Below are 22501 nucleotides of genomic sequence, written 5' to 3' on the forward strand. Positions count from 1 at the left end.
TTTCCACTTTAAGGTGATTTATTCAGTTTATGATAAACAATAATGGCTTACCCTGACTATTCTGACTGACAGCTCACAGACGTGCCAGTGACGGATGACCACTGGAATAGTAACCATGTGAATATTAATTGTTTAAGTGAACAAAATAATCATAAAGATTATTACCAACAATAAAAAGACAATAAAAATACCAACAATGGAGAAATGCGTAATTTCACTGTTGTGATTATAATATGTTAGAATCAATGTATGCAGTTACAAGTTAAAAGTTAAAACTATATACCTTGCAAAGAAACAACAGCAGAGCTCTCCAGGTTGACCTCAGTCTCTGGTGAGCTCGGTCAACGCTGTTTTGTTTTATCACCATGGTAACGGGTGTATGAGGAAGAGGGTCAAAGTTCAGGGTGTCATGTTAGCCCATGAGAAAGTAGTATGTCATGGAACAGTGTGTACTTTTTAACCACTTTCTGCCCTCCACACTCTGATACACTTTTCATTCTGGCCTCTTCTCATCACTTGTCAGTCCTCTGTCCTTCTGCCTGCTCCACTGTCTCTCCTTCAGGACACTGACTGCAATGACCTGTTGGATGTTCCTATAATAAAAAAGAAATGTAGCCTACTTCTTCCAAAACTTGTTGTTTTGTCCTTGGCTTCTCCCGTCATATTGACCTCTTGAATGACTTATCTCCAACCCCCCTCAGACAGCTGACAAGCTGATGCCTTCGATGAATTCCCCAATCCAATATCCAATAATTCAATATGACTCCTTGCTGCATCCAAGTGGTGTATTTAGCTTCAGGTGTGTTATCACATTTCAGAAGTCGAGCAATGAAATACAAGAAGCCAGGTATGCAAGTTTGATTTATTGTCTAGTTGTTGTCACTGACACTAAATACATTCTTAGTCATGAGTCAGTACAAGTCACACAGCAAAAGTCTGCTGTCATATCTAATTTCATCTTCCTCTGTAGTATTTGACTTCCTTGGGTTCTTTATGAAAGGACTTATAAGATTTCCGACACTGTGAAGGCAGCAGTTGAACGCACCCACCTAGTTCTTGGCTGCTTACTGCTGCCCTCTGCTGGTGTGTACAGCTAACGCACCTACAGTTGATTTAACATGAAAAGGGGCAATAACACATCAGACTGTTTTATTATCAAGATTATCATTATTGACAGTGTTTTTCAACTCCAGCATTCATTTACATAATTCCTCCACTCTTATTTTCATTTTCTGTGTTCCACCATTTTATTGGAAGGTTTTCCTGAGGGTTAACAGTGTATAACAGGGTTGATAGTTTATGTTACAATTGTGGTATGTCTGTGTGTGTATAAGTGCAATAGTATATATCAGAAGGGGTTGCCAGCAGTCTGTCCTGCAAGCAGCTTCCTCAGCTCAGCATTTTCTCTTTGCAGCATTTTATTCTGGAAAAAAGAGAAAAATTAGGTAAGTGTTAAAAAATGCACGACTGAACATAAATATTTATAGCTAATAGGAGTTGATATCAGTCCCTATGAATTAAGCTCCCCATGAAGTTAAGCTAAGAACCTGCTTGCAAGAGATTAATATAAGTTCTGCACTTTGACAGAATAAAGTGAAACATCTGAACTGAAGAGAAAAAAGTGACCCCAGCTCTGACAGTGAAAAATGCAGAGTAGACCTAACCTTGTGTCTGAGGGCCTCCACTATCAGGTCTCGTCCTCCCCTGATGCTCTCCTCCTTTTTTGAAGCCCGGAAGGTATCCCCGATAACTGAGACCAGCACGTGAGACTGAAAAATCATATCACCAATATTAATATTAGTGATCTCCTGCTCAGATAAACAATAAACTATCAATATGTTCCTTAGGAAATGCTTAGCTGTTGAATACTCACAAACTTCTTGCTCTGGAACAGATAACAGTGGTTCATGTCTGCTGCAGGGTGTCTCGCCACAAATCCAAAGACTTTGGGTGAAGATGGCAGGACGGCACAGAAGGAAATGGTGGACAGAGGGCACGAGTACAACAGAAACTGAGGGTCAGAAAGACAATGAGAAGATTAAGAGTAACAATTCAAGGCAAAAGAGATCAAATAATTGAACCATATGCATCCCTGGACTGTACGCTTTTGTCACACACCTTAGTTTTGTTTTCCAAAATGTCTATCCCACTCAGTGACAGGAAGAGATGGACTTTGCTCTTCTTTGCTGCCTTCTCTGAGGAATATTGATCTGATGTCTAGGAATAAGAGGGGCTGGATTAAGTCATGTCTGTTACCACATCTTTCAAGCCAACATGTTGAGTTAAAGGGACAGTTCACCCAGAAATCAAAACATACATTATTTTTCTTTTTACCTATAGCGCTATTTATTAGTCTATATTGTTTTGGTGTGAGTTGCAGAGTGTTGGAGATATCGGGCGTAGAGATGTCTGCCTTCTCTTGAATATAATGGAACTAGATGGCACTCAGCTTGTGGTGCTCAAAGTGCCAAAAAATACATTTTCTTTCCAGAAATCATGACCTGGTTACTCAAGATAATCCACAGACCTTGCTGTGAGCAGTTTCATGTAGGAACTATTTTCTGTCTGCCAACCTTGTCACTGCGCAGAAGGAAGCGTGCATCTACTCAGAGATTAGAGGCTCATGCTCATGACAGCGTGAGATGTTAATATTAATGGTGTCCTCCTCAGCCGAGCTGTAACGTTAGCTAGCTCAGTGTTGCTAGGTGAGCTAGCAGTAGATGCACACTTCCTCCTGTGCAGTGATACGGTTGGTGGGTGTAGTTCCTATATGAAACTGCTCACAACAAGGTTTGTGGATTATCTTGAGTAACCGGGTCATGACTTCTGGTGCTACAGGTAAGAGATAAAATATGTATTTTTGATTCTGGGGTAAACTGTCCCTTTAACAAGTTCAAATAGAGCTCACACAGTGGATACAAACTCTCCCACAACAATACAAGTCTTCTCACAGTGCAGAAATATCCAAGCAAGCAAGTCAACATTTTTTTTTATTTTGAAATCATGGCTTTCAAAATATTCTTGCAGGAAAAACACAACACATTGAGAAATCCACATTGCACTGTGCCAATTTGTCTTGTGCGCACACACACACACACAAAACCAACAACAATGGCTTTGGCTGCCACATTGGAAGAGTTACATGAACATCAGTACGGACATGATCTAAAGGGAAAGACTGTTTCCCCATGAGGGGGAATAACAGCAACTAAGACAGGGTGGAAGTGGTAGCTGCTGACCTTTAGGCCCTGAGCTGCTTCAGACAGGACCTGTAGTCCATCAGGGCGGACCACCTCGACCCGGCCAAGAAACTATAGTTTAAAGAAAGAAATACACATGAAGCAAAGGGAACGTGTGTTTGAAACTAGGCTGAATATCATGACACGTCACAATAAGAAAAGAATGAGATTTCTGACAGTCATGAATCAGTATTTTCACCTTCACTGGAAAGGAGATCTCATTATCATCATCCGAAATGTCACTCATTTTCACACGCCTGGTGCCAAACTGAACCCTGCAGGCTGCCGTAAAGACGAGTCTCAGACATTCAGAGGTACATAAATGTGTAAATCATGAAATAAATACAGTAAATTCATCTTACCTCTGCGTAAATGTACTTAAACCACACAGAGTCGGCTTCTTATTGCAGAACAAACGGATGGGTGTAAAGTCTGCTGGAGTTAATGAATAACTGTCATGTCTTCCTTATTGCTCTTTATCAGACATCCAGGGTGTCTGGAAACTTCATCAATGCATCTGATGATTCATGGAAGGCATTCAGCACAAGGATGTGAGAATTAAAATCAGTGTTGTGTATTGCATGTAACATGTTCAAGAGCTCTCAAGTTGATTTTCAGACTTGAGGCATGCTACATGGTTTGAGAAAGAAATTCCTCCATTACAATGGTTCAGGATTGCATGACCTTAAATCATGACATGTTTTTTGTGTCCACTGATACTGTGATTGGAGAGAGTAATACACACACCTGCCCTAACAGGACCTATACATGCATTAAATTAGATGTCAGAGCAAGGGTGCTGCCTTGGACATGCGCCCTGACCAGTTGGAGGTTTGGTGCCTTGCTCAGGGGTGCCTCGGCAGTGCCCAGGAGGCAAACTGGCACCTCTCCAGCTACCAGTCTACACTCCATATTTGGTCTAGATGCAACCCTCCAGTTCCCAACCCAAAGTCCCCATGGACTGAGCTACTGTCGACTAATCAGGCTATTTTGAGCATCTTAAGTTAACCTGTTATGTCTGGACAGATGCTTTAAGAAGCAATTTCTAACATTAAAAAGGTTCAGATGTGTATGAAATTAAAGTGGACACAGACACATTTGACCCCCGCCCCACCCCAGCATTTTTCGTGTGGTATTATTGTTGGCACCATTGGCACACACACTACCAGATTGCTTTTTGTTTTCCCAAGAGCTGGCAAATACCACAGTTTCCACAGTTACCTCATTATTTCCACTGTCACAGCCATTTGTGCCATTATTGAAATCTACCAGGGAGAAACAAAAGCCCTGTCCTCTTTCTGTTTTGGTTGCGCAATGGTTAAGGAGCCCTATTTTTTCTGTGAGATCACACCTGGCGGCAGACTGAATTGCATACTGGTAGTTTAGTTAAAATTATTAGGAGCCCACTGGCCAACACCCTGACATCAGCTCGTCTTCCTGGGGTCCGGCAATGGAAGCAAGGCTATAAGGAACCAATCTAAACAGCGATGGTGCCATTATTCCATAGCTATTACACTGTGCAGTCAACATTTACTTCATTATGATAAGTTAAAGGATGATTTCCACTTTAAAGGAGCAGTGTGTAGGATTTGGTGGCATTTAGCAGTGAGGTTGCAGATTGCAGCCAGATGAATACCCCTACCTTCACCCCTCCCTACAGCGGCCTTCAGGTAACGTAAAAACACAAAAGTCTCTCTTGATTACGTATTTGGTTTGTCTGTTGTGGGCTCCTGTAGAACAACATGGTGGAGCAACATCTGTGGATTCCATGGAAGAGGACCCACTCTGTATGTAGATATAAACAGCTTATTTTATATAACTGTTCTTATGTTCAGGTGATTATAACCTAATAAAAACATAGTAATTTTATACTCAATCTCTGCTTGCAGCCCCCCTAAATCCTGCACACTGCTCCTTTAAATGAAAACATGGTTATGGTGAGTTCCCACTGATACCTTGGACCTTACATGGAGACAGCATTTGGTAATTCTGACGTTATTTTGCCAAAACAAGGCATGTTACAACATGTTAAGCTGTTATGTCTTGCTTTGAGAATCACATTTCAACATAAGACTCGATGGAAAAACACACAGACACAAAATCACTTCCGTATCAACTGTTTTTAATATTTGTTTTCAGTGAGTGCCACTTCATCAATGCTCAATCATATATATATTTATCTTTATATTAGCGAGTTCATACAGGCGATGCCAATGTCTCAATCAGAAGCCAGTGAAAAGCATTATGGTGACGTCACGTAACGCTGGTCGGAGTTGATGACAGTGGTCAGAGACGTCATGAAGGGAAGCCTAAAACAGACAGCACAGATACCTGATCGTGTTCACAAGATTGATTTCTGAATCATACGAGTTAGACGCAACGTTAAGATCATTTCAGACGTGAAGTAATCAACTGCATTTTACAGAAGAGACGCAGGTTTTGTTTAACACAGAGCAGATGAATGAAGATTTCCATAACTGATCAGTTATACAAAAAATCCCTTTGAACACCAGTTACAGATCCCAAAAACCTGGAAACAAACATGTCTGTATATAACCTGTGGTTTCTCTACTAACTGCCGTGAAAATGAAGCCAGACATGTAGCTGCTGGATCTGAATGCATCAACATGTGTCCCACAAACAGCTCAAGTGGTCTCATCTGTTTGTTTTAGGCTCAGTGTTGCTGTAGCTGTGAGAGAGGGACGGACAGACAGACAGGTGGCCAGTGGACTCTGAAGTAAACTGCAGACGGAGATGAGAGCACAGAGATCTTTTTGTTTGTGTGCTTTATGTGAATTGGAGAAGCAACAGCTGAGATGAATAACACACCATCCACTCAGAGACACACAGATGGGACAGAGCCAGTTCCATTATAAGAACAACATTACACAGAGAGGATGGTTTCCACATTCTCAAACAGTTACAGTGACCTCTGATCGTTACACACGAGGCTCTGTCCCATCAGTGTCTGTCTGTGTGGGCTGGTGAAGCGACACAGGCGTCGTGGGCTGGAGTTTATGAGTCGTTGACGGACATGGTCTCCATGGCGTTGGGCAGGTTCTGGTCCCCTCCTCCCTGCTTCTTCTTCTTCCCTCCTCCATCCTGCTGTTTCTTTGCTTTCTTAGACATCTCCTGATCGATAGGAGCGGGCTTGACGAACTTAATAATCTCTGTCAAACCTGGAGGTGGAAAAAAAATACATTTAACCCTTCAAACTGGAGGGTGGCCACCATGTTTCATCAGTAACGCCATTCCACCACCAGAATGACATTACCAGCTGTAATTGCCGAAAGAGTGGCACCGCTAGCTAGCTCCCACCCAACCCACTCACTGAGTCAATGGAGCGCTGGACTTTAAGGAAAAGCCTGTATTTCACGTCATTTTGCTGTTTTTTCCCCTTAAAAATGACTTACTTACTCCCGCTTTCTTAAAAGTTAATGTCGGGCAATCAAAAGAAGAATGAACCTAAACTGACACCCCTAGTCCTTTGTAAGGGCACCCATCTTGTTTTCTCCACTGAAAGAAGAGACATTCCATTGCTGAACGGAGCTGTGTAACACAACTCTTTTGTAGCTGAAGGTTTATTTCTCCCACATGTATTACATCACTATTCACTATTAAATCAAGCAATTTGTTACACATCTCAAACCGATTCATCACGTCTTTGACTATGACAATCAACGTAATTCCATCAGTATGTCAGAACACTTTATTATTCTGAGCTTACAGCATGTTTCACCGTATAATAGATGTCAGACTGCAACTGTAAATTTAAATTCTTGTCCTCTGTGCTCTGTACTTCTTCAGCTAAAAGTTAGATTTAACTGATTCAGACAGTCGGACAGAAATACATTTTTAAAGTGCAATATTAAAGCCTCAGCAGTAGAAATGAACAAAGGCACCAAACTGAAGACAATACCCGATAATGATATGTCAGCTGATAGTAACTTTTAAAAATGAACACATAACATAAGCAATCTATCTTGACACGGATCCCTTAGAGTTTTTCTTTTTTTTATTGAGACTAAGACACACTCATTTCTCTTCTGCAATTTCTCGTTACTTATCGACTGACATGTACGAGACATTAGTAATAAATTGAGCCGATACACGAACCTCCCCATAATCAGTCTAGTCATATGTAGTTTGTAAAACACCTTCCGCCTCATTATTGATTCGTCTTATATTTCTTCATTGACCAAATTTTTTTATAGCATCTGTTTTGTTGTCTTTTTATATAAACACAACACAACACAAAGCACTCAGCGCATCTTACCAGGAGGCATGAAGTCCCTGAGCTTCTCTGGAATAACGATGCCTTCTTCAGTTTGGTAATTCTCCAGGATGGCGCACATCACTCGAGTGGTGGCGCACATGGTTGCATTCAACATGTGCACAAACTCGGCCTATAAAACAAACAGAGAGGAGGTTGTTTTTAGGATAAAACATTGTCCATATTCTGGAGATAGATGAGCAGCAGCCATGTTGCATTATCAAACTGATCTTTGTCGAGCCACACAGCTGCAGGGAAACAGAGCACTCACCTTGTCCATCATCTTTTTGGTCTGTCCATAGCGGATGCGGAGACGCCTGGCCTGGTAGTCGGTGCAGTTTGAGCAGGAGACCAGCTCTCTGAAGGCACCAGAGCCGGGGAACCAGGCCTCCAGATCCAGCTTCTTACTGGCTGCATGATTAAGGGCACCTATGATGACATACAGGAGCAAGAAGTTAGCGGATTTCATGCTCGGATCTTCATGCAACTACAAACTGCAGCTGAGCAGTTGACATGTTGTTACACATGAAGCAAACTGCTAAAGACCCTCGTGTAAGTGTGCAGGTGTGTCAGACCTACCAGAGACAATGTTGACGATGCGATAAGGAATTCCTAGTGACTGGTAGAACTCTTCCGCCGTCCCGATCATCTCATCGAACATCTCCCATGACTTGCCGTCATGTGGAGAGGCATAGACGAACTGCTCAATCTACAAAGAAACCCATAAGGTCATTAGATTGTTTTCACAAAAATACCAAAACAAAAATTAGGCCTATTCTCATTTAAACTACTTGAGTGTGTATCTGCTGTATAGTTTTCGAATGATTTAATGACTCTAATAATTTGATGGGTGTTAACAAAGAGTGGCCATTTATTTGAGTGTGGTGTTTCCCACAGCTGACCTTCTCAAACTGGTGCACCCTGAAGATGCCGCGGGTGTCTCGTCCATGGGAGCCCACTTCCTGTCTAAAGCAGGTGGAGAAGCCGGCGTAGCGGATGGGCAGGTCCTCAGGTTTGAGCCACTCCTCCCTCAGGAAGGCTGCGATGGGCTGCTCGGAGGTGGCGATGAGGTACTTCTCATCTATGGCGCTGTCGTCCGACTTCTCGCTGCTCTTACCGATGACCTGGTGTAAACACACACACACACACACACACACACACACACACACACACACACACACACACACGGGTTAAGGAGGAGGAACAATGGACGGAAATCAATTTGCGCGGTCATGAGACAACCTGAAAAGGTCACTGAATTTAAAAGTTTATTTTTCTCAAGACCTAAGAAAGTTTTGGATGAAAATGAAATAATTGAGTTTTTGGAAAAGACATAGAAAACATTTTTTAGAAATATTCCGCAGTTTGATGAAAATCACTTTTAACCATGACCTGTGTATTTGTTTAAAAAGACAATTTTAAAAAAATCTTAACACTGTGAAAAAATATGTATTTACAACAGTGCTATATCCTGTGTCCATAGCAATATATGTCAAAGAAGCTAAAGACTGGGTGATATAGTTAACACTATCAATAAGAACAGTTTCACATATGCAGTATCCATCATGATGTGAAGACAATAAATGCAAAATCTGACTGATTTTCATCATACAAAACTCTTCAAGTACAGAAAACAAAACCTAATTTTGTAGTTTTGTAGTAGTAGGGCTTTTTTTAACCTCTCATTCATTAAGTTCAGTCAGAATGTTTGCTCATGAAAATTATTTTTAAGTTATTGAAAGGTCGTGGAGATCCACTGGCCAATATGTGTATACAAATGAACCCAGGACTCTACTTTAAACCTTTACTTCTTGAACACGTTTAAACATCTTGATGCCCAGTTACTTCTAAAGAGGCTGAAATATGAAAACTATTGCTCAGCGCAACATGATATGTAAAATGACACTGAGTGTACAACAGCTATCTAATAATGTGCAGCCAAGGCTTTCCACAAGGACATGGAGTAACCAGTCAGTAGGAAAAAGTAACCAGCTAGATGGGTTCAAGGGGCTTGTTGGCCATAAAAGCCCAAAGTCGGTGGCCTCTGTAAAGGAGAATTAAGCTTCTTTTGCATTTTAGCTCAAACAGTTAATATTTTAAACCAGACCTATTCCTGACTGATCAAAACCTGTGACATTAATAATCATTAGACCTTATTAGATTGTATTTATTTATTCACACCTTCAGTGTAAGGTTTAATTAGACATACCACAATTATAGTGAATGTATTGTTTTACTGCAAACATAAACGCACTCTCCTTTTGAGAAAAAGGAAAATTCATTATATTCAGGGGGAACATGTTTGTAATTCCATGTCTATCTAGCCTTTGCATTTGTTTTAAATTAACTTATTTATGAAATAACCCTTTACCAAAAATAACTAACCTGTGAATCACTTGACTCAAGTCGTGTGAATCTACTAATCTGACTCAACTTGGTTATCCTGTAAAAAGATCATTCATTCATTCATAAAGCTCATAAACATCAGTGAGGTGTACATGGAAAATGCAGCGCCTTCAGTTTAATGCTGGTGTAGCCTGTCTAATGAGGATGTGCCCTGTCTGTGCAATCAATGCAACTCTTAATGTGTTTTTTCATTAATTATTTTGCTGATATTTATCAAACACTGGACTGACTCCCGGCTCTTTACTCGGCAGGACACGACCTCTGAGTTGAGTACACACATTAATATAGAGCATGTTGTAGCGGAACTGATAACAGATAACAGACTGATAAATGGTGTCAAGTGGAGTCTAATGGTGGTAAAATGTTTACCCACAGCAAATGGCAACTTCATTAAAACTATTTTATTAGAATTAAAAATTAATATACAGCATATTAAAGTAGCCAGCTGGACTCGAGTCAGCTGTTTTGCTCTGACTGCAGCTCTTTGTTTGGGCCTCAAGGTGGCACTTCCACAACTACACTATATGGACACCTGAACATCTCACTCCAAACTCATGGTTAAAATGTGGTTGGTGTTTGATTTTTCAATTACATCAAATGATGTCATCACATTTTCATTCCGCTCGAAGTTGCAATAAACAGGACTCTGCAGGACAGAATGTCCCTCCAGCAGCTGAGGTTTACCTCCAGTCAGATCCACGACAACACCTTATTAAGTTAAACACAAGTTGAGAGAAAAAGCTGAGGAATCCAGTAAAAGCTTCTGTACCTTGTAAAGCTCTTCGTCAAACTGGCTGAGCTGGGCGACCTCCTGCATGACCTCTTTCCTCATGAAGAAGGGTGTGTAGAGCATGGTGTAATTCTTGCTGTGGAGGATCCTTAAGGCGTAATTGATGAGTGCCTGCTCCAGGAACACCAGCGGGCCCTGAACACAACAAAGGAGAGGAAAACAACTTAACAGCTGGTTTCAGAAAGCAGAAGGCCAGTCACGCTTCTTCTTTGAGTGCAAATTAAATTTCTTATTTTAGTGGAGAAAAAAGTTTAAAAAGAAAAATGCTGTTGGTCTGTCTGCAAGGTCACTTTATGCCCTGCATGTGTTGGATATTATTATCTGCACTCACCTTCAGAAAGTAACCTCTGCTCCCAGCCACAATAGCTCCCCTCTCTCCATCAAAGCCATCGATCATGACCACCAGGTCAACGTGAGAGTACTTCTTCTGGGTGCTGCAGTCGCCCCAGGTACGCTCCACCTTGTTGTCTGCATCCTGTCAGGAGGAGACAAGAGGACATGTTACATTAAGATGACTGTCTGGGAGGTACTGAGCATACGACTAGACAAATGAGACTTGGATTATACTGCTTGAGTTGTGTTTGTAAACAGATGTTTTGATATAATTTGCTGTTGTTAGACGTGGTCCCAAATCAATCAATAAATCAGTGTGTTCGCCATTTTTCATGGAGGCGTGCAAGAAACACAAAGTTTTCTTTATGAATTCAAAGTAACACAGCATGACTAATTGATTTACAAATGGTCATTTTGTGGGTGAACTATTCCTTTAAAAACTCAAAAACTCTGAGTACTCCCTATGAGTGTAGTTATATAGTTTGTCTTCCTTTTAACAACAACTTTTTATAATGCCACCACACCCTAGATAAAAATCTAGGGTGTGGTGGCATACACTTTAAATGGCAGCCACTATGGTTGGGTCGATTACTGGTTTTGCCGGTCTGGTCCGGTGTGCGACCTCAAGACAAGACAAGATTTCATGCAACTGGTTGAACCAGCATTTGTCCTTATGACCCTTTCTGGCAAATTAAAAAGTAGCCTACATCACAATATGACAATGTGATTAACATATAATTATGCTTGTTTATAAACATACTAATGGAGCCAATAGTGTTTGCCAGGACATGTGGAATTTACTGCTGAGCCGAGCACTGGCAACATAAAGGAAATCAAATTTCAGAGGAGGCGGGAACGAGTGTGAATGTTGCATTTGTTTGATTAAAAAGTCATGTGTTTTTGGGGTGACGAGACAAGACATGGCAACTTTAATCTCTCAAAAATCTAGATCAAAAATCTGGATTTGAAGCTGATGAATGATGTGTCCTAACAGGCCACGAGCAATGCAGCGCTGCCGCTTTGAGCTTAACTTTTATGGGACTCCCCTTTTCTATTTATTCCTGTTGCTAACTTCGAAAGCTCAGCGACGGACAAGGCACAACTGATTTGTGAAAGTGAAATGAGGATTTATCTGATACCTCATTTCAGAAAGAATAACTGAAGCAGTGACTGTAGAGATACTGCTAGAACGCTAGGTTACTTGCTGTTGGCTATAGTAGGAGTATGTAATTTCCAGTAAATCTCACCATATAAAATGTGTTTTCTTTTTAAAAACTACAAATATATGAAGATAGCAAGTAGGCTAGTCACCCATTTCCTAAGTGGTTATGTCTCCAGTCTGATCTCGAGCGCACAACTGATAGGTATGTGGTTTGATTACATGATGAAACCACTCACCTCATCATTACTGATGGGCACAGACGGGTGCAGAAGGTTGCCGATCTCCCTCAGGTACTCAAAGCGCTCTGCCTCCAGCTTTATCCTCTCGCTGTCAGATTTCTCCACCGCCTCGTCCACTAACAAACGCACCTTCTTGATCTGCGTTACCGTCAGGCCCTGTCACAGAAAAATGTAAAATGCAAACAAGTGAGGAGAAGCAGAGAGTGGGCAGTGTGTGTGCTTTATGTTATATCTGTCAGAGATTTGTGTGACAACATGCAGAAAAGCTGCCATACAGGCTGGGATAAGCCCTGACGGTCATACCGAGAGTGTCTCAGCTGTTAGGGACTCGACATTCTGTGCTTCTTCAGGTAGAGAATCATCTTCCCCAACTGGTTCCTTCTTCTGCAATCCCAATATAAACACATGTTAAAGAAGACAAAGTTTAAAGCTTCTTCTCATACTGACAGTGAGATGTCTCCTGTCTCACTCTACATTAACCTGTTCAGTCATTGATGCTGCCGTACCTTCATTTTCTCCCCAATGCTCTTGCTGCATAGGTTCTTAGCTTTGTTCAGGTTGTCTGCAGTGAAGCGGCCTGTCAGGGGGTAAATCACAGTAAGTCAGTGAATGGGACTGCACTTATGAGTATGTGTGTGTGAGTTGCTGCAGCAGCAGCAGGACTATTAACCTGGTGACAGGTGTTGCTGTCAGCTGTAGCTCACCCTCATGCAATCAAAAACAATGATACAATGACAACAACCTTAGTCACTTTAACAGTGACACTAATGTACTGCAAAACCAGTCACGTCATCATGCTGGGTCAGACTGTAGCTACACTGCAGGGCGAGGTTGACTTGTCCTGTTCGTGGCTGGGATTGCATCAGATTGCACGTTACTAACCGGCATCGCTAAGCTAACCTAGCATTAGCACTTAGCACTGTATTATATCTGCCGATAAAATTATGTGCGAATGAGTAGAGCTTAGCATAAATCTATTAAAATCTGACATTAAGTAACTACAGTGAACAATGTGGGGAATAACCATATGGCTCACTCGTTAAATGGTGCTAGCTGCGCTAATATTAGCCACATTGCGTGGTATTCTCTTCCTCTGTGATAACACCACACCAGACCTCCTTCAAATATGACTGTAAAAATTGTTGCCACCTTTACTGAGACACTCTCACGTCTTGTACAAGGTAAATTTTTCACAACCTGTTAAAATAATGTCCACCGGTACGTTCGGCACAAATACAATGTACCGAGCAAAACGTTAAATACTTCAATAGTTTAGTTGACTTTCTGAAAAGGTTCGCAGACCACTGCAATGAACGTTACGTTAACATTACGTTCACCCAAGTTACTGCGGTGGCAAAGAGATAGAGTCAACAAGCGAAATCATTGTAAAAAATATATTATTTAGATCTGTTTTACACATTTCAAGGTGCCGAATTTGAGACTTTGTCCTGTACATGCGTGAGGTCTTTAAATGTCTCAGATAGGATGTAACACATAGCTGTATTCGCACACTGACTATAAAACCCCAGCTTTTTGTAATGGAGTTGGGCGTTAGCCCTCCGCCAGTGGACACATTAGCATCATTAGCCACCGCGCTAACGTTAGCTACTATGACTGAAACAAAAGTGAAAGGGCGCTTACATTTTCTCCACTCTGTGTCTGCGGCGACCAGTTTATCCACGAGCGTGACATCTTTAAACCTCTTCCTTTGAGTTTCGCGGATGATCTCTGGATCGCCACCTTTGTCGGTCCGAAACAGGTCCAAGTCGAGCACCATCTTTCCACGATGTCTGTCAGAGAGAGCTTGAATGAGCTCACAACGATGACGACTCAAACCGGGTTGCCAGGTCTTGTTGGTCAAGTCACTAAATTGTAATCACAATTTGATTTGTGACTTACTTACAACCAGTCCTTCACTGGTGTTTAAAAACGGTTTAAAACGCCATTTAATCGATTTCATTCAGATGCTTTAAGATACTATTTTAGATACAAAAATATTAGAGGTTTGTCCGCCGGTCTGGCAACCTACAGCATCAGCAACACCTGCAAATCTCAGTCAGTCATCAACAGGATTGTGAATAAATGTTCCCAGTGTTGGGAAGTAGTGAACTAGGTGTAACTAGGCTAATTGCTCTCATATATTTAATTTCTGTTAACATAAAAAAGCCCTGTTTTTCTGAGTAATTTTTTTTCTGTTTTTCTGAGTAATTTATTTATTTTTCTGTTTTTTGGTGTAATTTTTTTTGTTTTTCCGAGTAATTTTTTCCCTGTTTTTCTGAGTAATATTTTCTGTTTTTCTGAGAAATTTTCTCCGTGTTTTTCGTGGTATTTTTTTTCTGTTTTTCGGGGTATTTTTTGATTGTTTTTTGTGGATTTTTTTTCTGTTTTTCGTGGAATTTTTTTCCTGTTTTTCGTGGGATTTTGTTTTTTCCTGAACGAGGAGACGAGATACTTCAAAATATCGCGAGAAGCTCCCAATTTTGGACCATAAAAGGGAAGCAACGACTTTTATTTTTATATTACCATTGCCTCTCTACTGTAATTGAGCCCCCTTTGACCACAACTAGTACTAGCTATAGTTAATCAAACTATATTTCTCCTGAGGGTAGTTTTGCTGTAGTTCAACTTCTTCCAGTGTGAAGCAGCTTGCAAAGCCCTGCTTCCAAAGTAGCGTCCCCAACACTGAACACATCACACGTATTTGATGAGCCAGAGAACATTTGTTTTAGTCTTATATTTTAATCAGATGATTAGATGCACAATAGAAAATCCATATTTCACAAGAATAAATACAAAATGCAAGACAACTCATTTATCCACATGTGTAACCTTGCATCAGCACGAAATTAAAAATAAGACCTATCAATCCATTCTTATGTATATGAGATATGCACATGCATAAATAAACTACAAACATGCATTTACACAATGTGTACTTCAAGGCAAACATTCTTACAGAATACTTCAATGACTCATGTTTGAGATTAATAGTTAATTTATGTACAAGCTCATATTACAAATATACTTTTACATGACATTGCAAGAAAACAAATAATATATATTTGCCAAATACATTTGTAAGACAAAGATATCTTTATGGACCATTACACACATTACTGGACATTCTTTCTTTCCTTTTTTTTTAATTTTATTTATTTTATTTTTTTTTATAAATCCTTATTGTACACACACATACGTGGCATGTAACACATTTAAGAGGTCAAAGTGCACGGTGGCTGCCACTGCAACACAACTGAGGCATAGGTGGTTAGTCGATTTCTTAATGGCAGGGCAGCAAGGATGTAGATGTTCCAGCTGTGAGCTCACAGCTTCTCCTGTCTGGCCAGTTTGTCTGGTAGTTTTCATCAGGCCTATCTTTCTCCAACACTGGGTTGAGAACTACAATTAAGTCAGGGAGTATGGATTCTTTTTTTTTACTGCTTAGTCCCCTCCCTCTGCATAGTGATGCCTTTTTACCGTCATTGCCATCCGAGCCTCATAGATAGCCCACTGCAGAGCTGCTCCGGCTGGTAACTCAGTAAAGCCTTCCTCTGAGATATGGTTTACCTTCAGGTAACAGCCCGGCCTGTGCAGAGCCACTCCGTGGAGGTGAGAGAAGAGTAGCTGTAAGTCTTTTGGCAGCATGTAGTGAGATACCAGCCTCAGCTCAGTGGGGATGTCCGTTTCCTGAGAATACTCAAAAATGGCTGCCATGTATTTGGACAGGTCCTGGCCCCTGGTTTTGGCTCGGCCCACCTCCTCTCCGATAAGTTGGACGGCTGCGTTGGAGCTAAAGGTGTTGGACCCAAAGACAAGCTCTCTGTCTGCTTCCTCACCTTCATCACCACCCTGTGGAGGCTGCGGTCTGTGGTTGAGGCCTTGGGAACAGATCACCAAGATGAAGTCACTCTCCCTAATCTGTCGGCAGTGCCAGGCCATACTGCCCTCCTCAGCCACGCTCAGAGAGTCCCACAGATCCAGGCACACCTGGGGAGAAAAGAAAGAGCAGTGTCACAACAAACTGATCTAACAACATATTTAGCCCATATCTCATATTTAAGAAGACACAAAGAAATGAATATAATCATTGGCTTTGTAGGATGTTGCTAAAATAATCTCCACACATTTATCCCTTTTGTATTTTTAATTTGTCTCTGCCCGTCCGATTTGACTAAGACAGACAACGTAGCAAAATGCATTAGAGCTATGGGATGTCACGTCCACTACCTGAGTGGCCATGTGCTGTTGTATGAAGGCCCCTAACTGCATGACGGCTTTGACATGAGCGGGGCCATCAGTGCTGCTGTAGCAAATCAGAAGACGAGGAGGGGTCAGCCTGTTTCTTTGCAGTGATGTCACTTCCTCCTGAGTCCCGCTCTCTTGATGCTGCTTGATAAGATCTGAACGGATGACAGAAAAATAACCTGATAATGTTTCACACGATGTTGGTAACAGCAAAGACAGATGGGAGGTCTTTGTCAAATGGTGTAAGAATAACAATTATGAATTATCAAATTAGCTTCGAACAGTGATTTAACATAAAGTGCTCAGTTTGTTTTTGCACCTGGTTTTATATCAAGATTTGTTATCTGTAGCCTGGTCCTCCTCCTGATGAGAGCAGCCAGTAGGACTACAAGTATGGCTACCACAGCCAGGCACAGTGGAATCATCAGAGCCAATGAGGGGGTGACAGAGCGTGTTGAAGAACCTCCTGAGGATGGGGGGAGTAGTTACTATACATGACAATTCAGTTACAAAGACATATTGGGAAATGAGCTTATTTGCATTACTGCAGAGAGTTAGCCAAGAAGATCGATCATGTCTTTGATGATCGTGAATCTCTCATCTAACTCTGGACAGAAATGCAAAAGATATTCTCCAAATTTTCTCTAAAGGATGAAAGACTGATGGGGCTGTTCAGACATGTAGAAAATACTGTGTCTGTCAAATCTCTACCACAAAAAGTAAGATGAGGTTAGTATAACATCTGCTATGATATATCGTATGTCAGCAGCAGCAGCAGCAGCAGCAGCAGCAGCAAAACAGCTTCTCTTACCATTTTGAATGTGCATGACCTGAACACTGAATGTTTTCCTCACTGCATCCACTTCATTGGCTGCAATCTGTGACACAAGAAATGTTGAAAGTTATTCTTGACCTTGGAAAATTGTAATTGTTATTTTTTGGCCACTTGGGGGCAGCGTAGCAAGCTGTAAACAGAACACTGACATAGTATCACCTTATAAAGTTGATGTTGTGAACGTGTCAGCAAACAGCTGCCTATTTATTCAGCAGAAAGGGAGCAACATAAGCACTTATTTGGACTTGTGTATCTGGCCACCTGATGAACATAAGTCTAATATTCTCTCTTCTTTTAGCTCTGTTTTGGTCTCCACCTACTCATGACGGAAAATTTAACATATTGCTACTTAAAGGGATAGTGCTCCCAATTTCATTTCAAGACGAAGTAAATGAAAGAACATTAATAGAGTCCCATGTAACATATAGTTTCCAGGCTGGTATTTTAATATTACATTTTTCAACACGAAGCCCCCAGAGTTTTTTGTTTTTGCTATAAACTATAGTACTTTCAGATATTATGCAATCTGTTTCATGTCTTAGTTATAATCCATTTTTTATTTTACCTCGCATGTGTAATTGGTTCCTTCTTGAAGATCATTCAGCTGGTAGCTGTGGTGAGTTTTGTTTTTGCTGGAATTCTAAGGAAATGAAATAGTTAGTACAATTATTAAGTTCACTTGTTTGTTAAATGTTTCTACAGAACAAATAACAGAAGCAAGGTGTTAATGCACTGAATGAAAACAAAATATAAAGATGCAGAGGTTGAAACCACTAACAGGCGTGATGTCTGTGTATTTCTTCTTGCCGTTCGCGTAACACAGTGAGAAGTAGCTTCTGATGCCCAGGTTCGGGGGAGCCAGGTTAAATGTCACGGTGATGGCAGTCCCTTCCTGCTGGACCTCAATATGTTTGGGGTACCAGTCTACAAGCAGACCATGAAATAAAGTAAAGCTGATCATAAGAAGAAGCATGTAATCACAATGTGGCGTAACTGTACCAGACTGGAGTTTGTTTGGTAGCTTTGAGGAACATTTTCTCTCACCTTTTTTGCACTGCTCAAGACCATTCTTCTCTGCACATGCTGCAAAATCATAACGAATACATTATTATATATATGAAGAAGAGAGCAATGTTCAAAGGGCAGACGAGCTTCCTGATGACAGAGCATTAGATGTAATTATTACTGTGGTATGTGCACTGCGAATAAGCAGAACATATTTAAATTGTAAAGGATACCCTGAAGCGTGTGTGTGTGTGTGTGTGTGTGTGTGTGTGTGTGTGCCTTATAAGATTATATCTAGCTGAGAGCAGGTGTGTCCAAAATACTTTAAATGGGGGGCCCAATCACATAATGTGAAAATACCTGGGGAACAGCTGCTTCTTGCATCATACGGGCCTAGTGTGAATGCATCTGTCCCATACGAATGAGACAGACGCAACTGTTTCATCTCTTTGTGAGAAAATATTCAACTTTTCATCGCTCCTGAAAGCGACAGCTGTCGCTGTAGACATTACACTTCTTCACTGTGGCCATGTCTGCTGCCTAGTAGGAAATATCTGCTGTAAGGTTTGCTGGTTTATCATCTGTTTAGGAAATTACATCAGCTCCACCTGCGCAGTTCCTACGTGGTGCATATCTACAACTGTATGATAGTCTTGCTATCATGAGTTGAATGGAAAAATAAAAGTAATCTTGCTTTATTAAACCAACATTGTGTGGTGGGCCACATAATGTATATTTTGAACAACAAGCTGTGGGGCACTTAAACTTGGTCCATGGGCAACGATTAGACCCTGGGCCGGATGTTGGAAATGCCTGGTGTAGAGCTTAAAGAGGTCTTACAGCGTGTGGAGAAGATCTTGCTGCGGTAGAACCTCTCCCACTCCTCAGGCACTGGCAGAGCCATGACAGTTACAGCATACTGGGACCCAAGGGGGAGGCTGGGGAAAGGGTCTGACTTGTACACCTGCGGAATACAGCGGCAAACATGACCTTGGTTTTCTTTAAACACATTGCACACTTTTAACTGATAAGATGCGATAAGAGTTTTTGACATAGGCTTTATTAATGGTTAAAGAAAACAGCTTTCATGTTATCTTCGCCTTTTTCAACTTTATGATTTTCTTTCTATTTTTAAGATATTCAGCATGAGTATTGTTTTCTTAATTTCTACTTTTCAAAAAGGTATTTCCACCTGTCTGATATCTTTAAACGTTACATAACTCCCAAATGGATTCAAAGACTTGCACAAGATTTAGTGGAAAGATTGGTCATGAGCCAAATGATATAAGGGGCAAAAAAAGTGTGTGTGTGTGTGTGTGTGTGTGCATGTGTGTGTGTGTACAAACATATCATTTTGCCATAACCCCTTTCATAACTCATGAACCGCTTGTTGTAGGGAGACATCAATGGACTAGTGACAAGTTGGGTGGTATGTGTTTGTGTGAATGCATGAACGCATGGATGCATGCGTGCACATACAGCAGTTGCAGCTATTGCGAATTCCCACTTGTTTTTGTAGAATTTGTTTTTATTTAGGGTTATAAAGATGACTTGGTTATGATCCTGCAGCTCTAGTATAAACATGTTTCATGTGGTTTCATATTGTGCAACTGATGCCTGCGACTGACATATTGTATCTCTGCGCTAGCGCTGTGCAAGAATGTAACTTTTTCTTTGTGGGAATGTGAGGCATCTGTCTTCCAGGTGTGCATTAGACAACACTTTATTTTTCGGTTGTAAAGTCCCTTGTAAGTTTTTATTAGATGAATACTGTGTAGTAAAGCTGTATAAAAGCCCTTTTAGTTAACTATAACATGGAGGTCACTTTCATGACATAGTGTCTCTATCTTGAAGACACCGTGGTGTTAATGTACTGCATTTCTGAAAGGTCGCTTGTTGGTTAAAATCTCATTACACCTTTTATTCCGTCCTTCTTTCTCTTCTATGATGACCCCTCAAGGATGTACATAGACATACAGTACCAGTCAAAAGTTTGGACACACTTTTCCATTCAAGTAAATGGGAAAGTGTGTCCAAACTTTTGACTGGTACTGTAGTTACATGTCAGAAACAGAAATGTTTTTGCCTAGCACTGGCACAATACTGTGCAATAATATATTTCCCTCATCGTCAAAGCTGGGACAAACACCTGTCAGACATAAAACACATTCATTTAAATTGTCATCACTATCAGCTGCTACTATGGAGAGTGTGGGATTCTGATCACTGATCAAAAGTATGCAGCTCCCAGAGTTAAGAGTGTATCCAGTGGTGCATGTTCTCATATAAGACATGGTACTTACAGTCCTCCAGGACATTCGCATAACAAAAGGCGACATAAATAATAGGCTTGCCTTGTGAGGTTTATTGCTTTTGAAAGATCTTAAGCGTAAAATGCGCAGCTGTTTCCTCTTAGGACATATTTTCTGTTTTTGGGGGGATGATGTCACTGTCAGCTCACTTAAAATATAGCATCATTCATTTCACAATCACTAGGTCATAATTTGTGAGTACTAAAAGACACTTTGTGCCAGTATGTTTTTCCAGGGGAGTTTCTTTTGTACGAAGGAGAGATTTAGGATTCACTCACTGAAAAAAATAAAAACTATATAGAAATACATTTATATGAAAAGTGCTGTTTTATTGTTTCAACTTGAAATTAGCTGTGAGCGTTCCTTTAAGCAAAAGCTGTGAGAATTCTATACTTGTAACACGAATAAATTTTGGGTTGTCAAAAACAACATTCTTGACTGAAAAAGGCCAAAGGCCCTCCTACCATTTCAGCGTGTGAAGCTGGGAGGGAGAGGTTACGGTGAAAGAGAAAGAGCTGACAGGCAACACTTGACCCTCCCAAAGCCTGCAGGGATACCTGAAAGCCTCGCAGGAAGGCAATTCCTGCAGCAAACACAAAACAGACAGAGTGAAGTCAGTGTCACAGACTCAGCGGCAATCCAACATCCAAGTTGCAGATATACTTCAAAGTCAAATGTGTGCTGCATGTTCTCCAACGTCTGTTACGCTGTCACCTGTCAAAGGCCCAGTCATACACGGAATAATCAAACAAGCATCTCTCATACATTCTTGTAATGCCTGACAACATTTTCACCTTCCAGTAATGATTCACTGTGTGTCAAGTGAAATAAATCTTTTTTATGTCAAACCCTGATGGGAGAAATTACTTTGTGGAGCTTGTGTCTGTCTGACATCTTGTATTAGTTTCAAAACTGCCTCGAGACTCAAAAACCAACCAAACCACTTTGTGACCTCCACCCAATGTAAAGACCATACAACAACTGCATACAGAAATTGGCTTTGTCAGTCCATTTCAGCATACCATAGTAGCTTGGCTTCCAGGAGACAACAATGGTGTCAGATTTGGGGTTAGGCTCACTGACAAACTCAACCTTTACATCATTTGGTGCTTGGACGTAGTGCTGACAGATTTTAGGGTCCTCCTCCCCAAGCAACTTGAAACATGGCCAGGGAATACAACCTGAGGAGAAATAACAATAGAAACAAAGAATGTCAAAGTGTCTTAGATATTCTCAGCACGTTATGATCTCTAGTCAGAATCAACACAGTGTTGCCAGATTGAGTCCTAAAATGGGGAAATGAGTTAGCACCTTTGCACTTTCAGTTCCCTTGTCTCAGAGTCATTCGGTTAACACAGGCTTAAGATTTTCATATTTTGTTCAGAACATCATAAATACGCCACTCGTAAATTCTGAAGCTTTTACATGCCTTCAGAAATGCTGTTGCTAACAAGTAGCTAAATGAAACCACAGTGTCTAGGGTGACCATATTTTGATTTCCAAAAAAGAGGACATTCGGCCGGCCACGACATAGCCTACTTAAATGATACTCGCAGCTTACTCAAAGATGCCTTATCATTTTAATATATTTAAAATTTATATGTATGGATAGAAAATTCAGTTATATCACAAAATAATATCTCTCAAAGACAGAAATTCAGA

The 22501-nt window shown here is 40.9% G+C and overlaps 3 protein-coding genes across 3 annotated transcripts in view; all 3 read right to left on the reverse strand.

The window, feature by feature from the left end:
* Positions 1 to 846: 846 nt before the first annotated feature.
* Positions 847 to 3680, reverse strand: LOC126402900 (PTB domain-containing engulfment adapter protein 1-like). Its single transcript, XM_050065232.1, has 7 exons — positions 3602 to 3680; positions 3439 to 3521; positions 3240 to 3311; positions 2119 to 2217; positions 1874 to 2011; positions 1665 to 1769; positions 847 to 1423 (listed from the first exon to the last, which is right to left on the reverse strand). Exons 2-7 carry the CDS (start codon positions 3484 to 3486, stop codon positions 1349 to 1351), a joined length of 537 nt encoding a protein of 178 aa, XP_049921189.1. The 5' UTR covers positions 3487 to 3521; positions 3602 to 3680; the 3' UTR covers positions 847 to 1348.
* A 1664-nt stretch (positions 3681 to 5344) lies between these two features.
* Positions 5345 to 14270, reverse strand: sars1 (seryl-tRNA synthetase 1). The gene is made up of 11 exons (XM_050064047.1): positions 14084 to 14270; positions 12949 to 13019; positions 12746 to 12826; positions 12440 to 12598; positions 11040 to 11183; positions 10688 to 10843; positions 8415 to 8636; positions 8092 to 8221; positions 7784 to 7941; positions 7516 to 7645; positions 5345 to 6418 (listed from the first exon to the last, which is right to left on the reverse strand). The coding sequence occupies exons 1-11, from the start codon at positions 14217 to 14219 to the stop codon at positions 6255 to 6257; spliced, it is 1551 nt and encodes a 516-aa protein (XP_049920004.1). The 5' UTR covers positions 14220 to 14270; the 3' UTR covers positions 5345 to 6254.
* A 623-nt stretch (positions 14271 to 14893) lies between these two features.
* Positions 14894 to 22501, reverse strand: part of si:ch211-207e14.4 (interleukin-17 receptor D) — a 15056-nt gene continuing 7448 nt past the window's right edge. The window contains exons 3-12 of the mRNA XM_050064046.1: positions 21862 to 22020; positions 21304 to 21422; positions 19368 to 19491; positions 18567 to 18605; positions 18301 to 18446; positions 18088 to 18162; positions 17499 to 17565; positions 17007 to 17153; positions 16670 to 16842; positions 14894 to 16429 (exon numbers count right to left, since the gene is read on the reverse strand). Of these exons, the coding sequence (XP_049920003.1) occupies positions 15884 to 16429; positions 16670 to 16842; positions 17007 to 17153; positions 17499 to 17565; positions 18088 to 18162; positions 18301 to 18446; positions 18567 to 18605; positions 19368 to 19491; positions 21304 to 21422; positions 21862 to 22020 (1595 nt within the window). The 3' untranslated portion in view covers positions 14894 to 15883. The remainder of the gene's footprint in view (positions 16430 to 16669; positions 16843 to 17006; positions 17154 to 17498; positions 17566 to 18087; positions 18163 to 18300; positions 18447 to 18566; positions 18606 to 19367; positions 19492 to 21303; positions 21423 to 21861; positions 22021 to 22501) is intronic.

The sequence above is a fragment of the Epinephelus moara genome, chromosome 16 (assembly GCF_006386435.1).
Source record: "Epinephelus moara isolate mb chromosome 16, YSFRI_EMoa_1.0, whole genome shotgun sequence".
In the NCBI taxonomy this organism is placed as follows: domain Eukaryota; kingdom Metazoa; phylum Chordata; class Actinopteri; order Perciformes; family Serranidae; genus Epinephelus; species Epinephelus moara.

Bases quoted from the DNA above. Each gene is read 5' to 3' on its own strand.
- LOC126402900 (XM_050065232.1), bottom strand. From the start codon at position 3,486: ATGAGTGACATTTCGGATGATGATAATGAGATCTCCTTTCCAGTGAAG. The intron at 2,012-2,118 runs GTGTGTGACAAA...TCTGACCCTCAG, and splicing joins TTTTGGAAAACAAAACTAAG to TTTCTGTTGTACTCGTGCCC. The intron at 1,770-1,873 runs GTGAGTATTCAA...ATGATTTTTCAG, and splicing joins TGTTCCAGAGCAAGAAGTTT to TCTCACGTGCTGGTCTCAGT.
- sars1 (XM_050064047.1), bottom strand. From the start codon at position 14,219: ATGGTGCTCGACTTGGACCTGTTTCGGACCGACAAAGGTGGCGATCCA. The intron at 12,827-12,948 runs GTACGGCAGCAT...TTGGGATTGCAG, and splicing joins GCATTGGGGAGAAAATGAAG to AAGAAGGAACCAGTTGGGGA. The intron at 8,637-10,687 runs GTACAGAAGCTT...TGTTTACACCAG, and splicing joins TTGACGAAGAGCTTTACAAG to GTCATCGGTAAGAGCAGCGA.